Below are 5,169 nucleotides of genomic sequence, written 5' to 3'. Positions count from 1 at the left end.
TATCGTTGCCGTGCAGGGTGTTTGGGCACGACTTTCGTGTGAGTACCCGATGCTGACGGGGCGGATGCATACGCCCTTCATCGAGAGGGCGAGCCTTTGAAGTAAAGACTGGGAAGGAGTTGTGAAACGCCACTTGGCAGAAAGGTGGCCCAAAATGTGTCATTGAGAATAGGCTATTTCATGTTCCGTGGCGCGACCGTTATTGTTGCTTTCTGAACGATTTTCGTGTCGACTACGTGAAATTCGGGTTGACGGCGGTCATTGGGGGTTAAGCAGAAGGGCGGGGGGCAAGCAGAAGTACACCGGGGGCCAAGAAGAAGGACGGGGGCACAGCAGAAGTACAGCGGGGGTTAAGGAGAAGTCCGGGGGAAAAGGAGAACGGGTAGGGGGAAAAGCAGAAGGAGTTAGGTGGGGGTGTATGTAGTCCGGATATATGGTGGATACTCTCTTCAGCTGGGAGTGACAGGAGGCAAACTGGCCTGTCACGAACCCTACATACTGGTGTATGTAGGGCTCATATGGCCTTGTCTCAAGTATGCCTGCCAGGTCTGGCACCCAGGTCTGACAGCATAACAACAGACAATTACATTTGTAGATAGAATGGGTCCAAGCCAAGCCTGCAGCATCTTTCTGGGGTGTTTGCATAGAGACTATAGTCTGGCACATCAGACATGTGGGCTTCCCATGGTACCTTTCCCTAATCCTGACTACTATTTCCCCACAGATGGTAAGGTGATGGCAGTAGGAGGAATGGGAGTGGACACGAACCCCCAGGACCATCTGCGCAGTCTGGACATCGAGAATGACCGGTGGAAGGGCCTGGCTCCCATGCCCACTGCCCGCTACGCTACCGGCATCTTCCTAAGGAACGACAAACTTTACGTGCTGGGTAAGCTACTAACAAGAGTTCACCTTTATCCATAGGGTAACCGTTATCCGTCCTTTTTAAGAACAATACCGAGATATCAAGTCGACAGAAATGGTTCAAACTGCAATATTTTTAAGATAGTACAATTTAAAACTACCGTCCATCGACTTGATATCCCTGGACTGAAAAGCACCAGTCAAGGAATGAACAATCCACTGCTGTCCTGCAACCTATGATCCACTGCTTACTGAGTCCCGTGTTCTATCTACATAACGTGACGACATCAGTGGATTGTTCATTCCTTGACAAAGACTGGTGTTGTTCAGTCAAAAATTTGGGTGAGTCCAATTCTGGTGTTGGATATTACAGTTTAACATTAGTCCAATGAATCGTTCATATTGTTTTTGTAAACAAACCACCAGGGGGCAGACAAGGAAAGGAGCCGTGTGCAGCGTTTGAAATGTACGACATCCTGTCCAACACGTGGACCAAGTTCCCGGACATTCCCAGCAAGCGCGTGTTTCCGCAGTACGTGATGTCGGCCAGCGTGATCGTGAGTCTGGGAGGACTGTTCACTCAGGGCCAGGACAGGAGATTCTCAGGAACAACGGAAACATTCGACACAGAAAAAGGTAAGAATTGTTATGTTTATTATTTTATCAACCTGGTCAACTGCATCCCTTACAACATGTCCAATCTTGGGTCTACCTTAGTGTGCACCAGAAGGATTAAAATTAACATTGCAGCTCAAATTCAAGGCTAAGCATAGAATTGTTCAGGAATCATTCTGACATCTGATTTATTTTTTCAATTTTCCTGCATGAATTCATTAGATGTATCCACAGTCCCTTCTTTCCAGTGAATTAATCATCATGCTTGTCGAAAAGAGCTAGGGAAATTTCCTCGGTACAATGAACATGTAAAACTGTACATTGTGACTGTCTTCTCTGTCACATCCAGTGAAAGAAATTAGCACTCATCCAACTTTTGTGAGCTAACCTGGATTCATATCACTTTCTTGACTTTCACTTTCTGCTGTACAGGTGAGACAGGCAGGTGGGAGACACACAGACCCATGAAGAACAAACGTGCCGACTTTGTGGCAGGAGTTCTCGGGGAGAAAGTTGTCATCGCCGGAGGACTGTGTAAGTTTTTTTTTGTTTTTTTTTAATCATGTTCGTAGGGCCTGATGTTACCATCACGAAGATGAAGATTGGCTCATAGCGATAACTGTAGCAGCATCTCTTCTCCCTTCACTGACTCAATAGGCAAAGCAGGGGTTACGAGGGGAATTTCCCTATCCAATTTTGGCCGGAATGGTTTGATCCACTGACATCGCACCATCGCACATGTGGCAGGTTCTTTTACGTGCCCGTAGTATGGCTCTCACCAGACACGGGATCTCCATTTAATGTCCTATCTGAGAGACGGCACTCATTTTCACCTGAGTTAAGTGAGGAAAGACTTGTAAAGTGCCTTTCCCAAGGGCACAAGATCTGCAACACAGCAGCCGGATTTGAACCCGCGACCTCTCGGTCTCGAGGCAAACACGGACCCACTGCGCTACGCGGTCCCACAAAAAAAAGTTACTCCTTATCATTGCTTTTAAGAAAACTAAGATTGCTGTAGATGCATTTAAGTTTGCGGGGATTTAATTTCGCGGAAGCGGGAAAATGGAGTGTTTGCTGTGGTTATAAGTTTGCGGTAGCGCCATACACTGTAGTCACATTTATAAGTTATAGTGGATAAATGTTCTCTACAGTTTTAAGTTTGCAGCGAAGTGGTCACAACAAAAAAATGCGAACTTAAAACCATTTCTGCATTTACAGTATGTTACTACAATTATCTTGACAGTATTTTTCATGAATACCTGTATAAGCATTCTCTAGATATTTTGTTGTGTTTTAAAGTACTAGATAAATTTCAGTATTCCTTGAAAATATTGTAAATATGCTATGCAGAACAAAAAAAAAGACATTATATTGACTGCTGTAAAACACAACAATATTTTTAAAGATATGAATGTACATTTGTAACATGCATTGGCATAATACCGGTAGTAAGACTTATACCGGTAGATTAAAAATACTGGAACTTAAAGAGATCTACACATGCAACAATAGTTATTTCTGAGCTGTGCACACTTCAGACATCTAGGTGTCCAATACACCATTTACAAAGCATCGATAACAATGCATTCGAAGACAACAAGGCCAAAAGTTTTCAATATACTTTTTTTTAAATTTCGGGGTAGGCAGCTCGTCGTGGGACGAACACACTGTCACATTCATTGCCAAATTTATATAGATCATAATTACACATGCTCACGGCACAAGACGAACATGATTCAACAACAATCTTGAATTTCTGTTGGTGACCTAATGTAAAAGTGTGAAGAACCGTTGCATAATAGCCCGGATCTACGACTGAATGGGCAAAATTGAACGTACGCAGCCATTTTCCCGCCATTTTTATATCTACGCTAGCAGTGAAGTTTTACGTCATAGCGATTGTGACGGACAGAAGTTAAATGAAAATTCTTGACAGTATACGTCCGTTTTCTCATGACATTTTGTATGCTCATGCAGGTTTATGTTTTATGCATTTACTGACAGAAAAGGAAGGAACATCAGAGGATGTATAGCGGCAGTTAATTGTGCCGTGTTTCTTCCTACCGGTATTTTGTACCCCCTCCCAACCACGCGCCCGTTCGCCGTGTAATTCCGCGGCGTGTTACAATTACAATATTACGCTTTTAGCAGGACAAGAGTGGCAGAAAAGTTACACAGAAGAAGTGGCAAGGGTAACCTATAACAGCAACATGTAACTGGAGAAAATGATGCGTTGACAATTTGTCAAATCAGTATGGCTAGAGAAATCGTCGTAAACGTACCGGTATTGTGATAATAGATGTTAACAGATGTATTCATAAACATTATCAAGATACTACAACTGTATGCGCTACATTTACTAATGCTAGTTTACCTTTATCCATTGGGTAACCTATATCCATTGCTTTTAAAAACAGTGTATTTGGGATATCACATCGACAGACATTGGTTTCAAATTGCAATATTTTCAGGATATTGCAAATAAAACTATTACCCATCAACTTGATGTGCCTAGATACCATTTTTAAAAAGCAATGGATATAGGTTACCCAACGGATAAAGGTGAACTAGCGGTATATTCATTCTTTGTGTTTTCAAAGTCAAACAGATAATGTTAATTTTCTGTTCAGCATAGCAATTAAAATATTTATGAATGAGTTTGTGTCTTCAAGTTGAGAATGTAATGTTGATTTTGTCTAATGTTCTGTGATACTGTATGTTAATACATTGAGTCCATTTTGTGATGAATACATTAGCAAATGTCAACATATTTTATGGAATATTATTGTGACAAGTCAATTTTGATAAACTGAAACTAAAACATCATCAACTAATGATGGAATTTGTTCCATTTTTCCAGCTGTAGGTGGACCACAGACCTCTGTGGAAGGTTTTGACTTGGAGAGGAAGAAGTGGTTCAACCTGCCTAACCTCAACACACCTCTCTGCTCCTCTGCATCTCTCCTGTATCAGGGGCGCCTCCTGGCAGTTGGTGGCATGTCTGCAGGCCCCACCAACATTGTAGCAGCATTAGGCATCAAATGATAGAACTGACGTTTGTCATCAAATCATAAGGCAGCTTTTAAAAAGGAACATTTTTGTTGAATGAATGCACAGACTGGCATGAGAATTGTAGTACAGTCAAACCTGCCCAAGATGACCACCCGCCAGGCAAAAGCGGTCGATTTGGTCAGGTGGTTGGTTAGAAGAGTGTCAACTTTCAACATGCCTGATGCATATTATAAATAGTTTCTGTTGTGTTAAATGGCAAATAGCAAAATAACGTGCATCCGCTGCCATCTTTATTTTGAACACAACATCATAATGGTAGTCAAACTCCGCCGCAAACTGGTCGAATTCGGCACAAATTGTGCTAGTTATCATTGAAAACATGACGACTCAAGATTTGAAAATGACGTGGTCGTTATGAGCAGGCATTTGCTCCCAATTTTTGGTGGTCACGTTGGCCAGGTGGTCATTGTAAAGAGGTCGCTTAATGTTCACGTCAATGGGAAAAATTTTTGGGACCGAGAAAAAGTGGTCGTAATGGCCAGGTGGTCGCTAAGAAGAGGTGGTCGCTTGGGCAGGTGTGACTGTATTTAGTAAGGCCACAGCAAGTAAGTTTCATGGATGACATCAGAGTGCTCATTAAATTTCGCGTGATTTTGAAATAAAAAACGAGTATCTTTG

At 42.4% G+C, this 5,169-nt stretch overlaps 1 protein-coding gene across 1 annotated transcript in view; it reads left to right on the top strand.

The window, feature by feature from the left end:
* The window catches only part of LOC118416478 (kelch domain-containing protein 8A-like), a gene marked incomplete at its 3' end in the record, with an annotated part of 12,468 nt that extends 7,948 nt beyond the window's left edge, over positions 1–4,520 (top strand). The window contains 4 exon segments of the mRNA XM_035821588.1: positions 725–889; positions 1,291–1,500; positions 1,912–2,013; positions 4,340–4,520. Coding sequence (XP_035677481.1) covers positions 725–889; positions 1,291–1,500; positions 1,912–2,013; positions 4,340–4,520 — 658 coding nt within the window.
* Positions 4,521–5,169: the final 649 nt, after the last annotated feature.

The sequence above is a fragment of the Branchiostoma floridae genome, chromosome 5 (genome assembly GCF_000003815.2).
Source record: "Branchiostoma floridae strain S238N-H82 chromosome 5, Bfl_VNyyK, whole genome shotgun sequence".
NCBI lineage: Eukaryota > Metazoa > Chordata > Leptocardii > Amphioxiformes > Branchiostomatidae > Branchiostoma > Branchiostoma floridae.
This window is presented reverse-complemented; position numbering and strand designations above follow the sequence as displayed.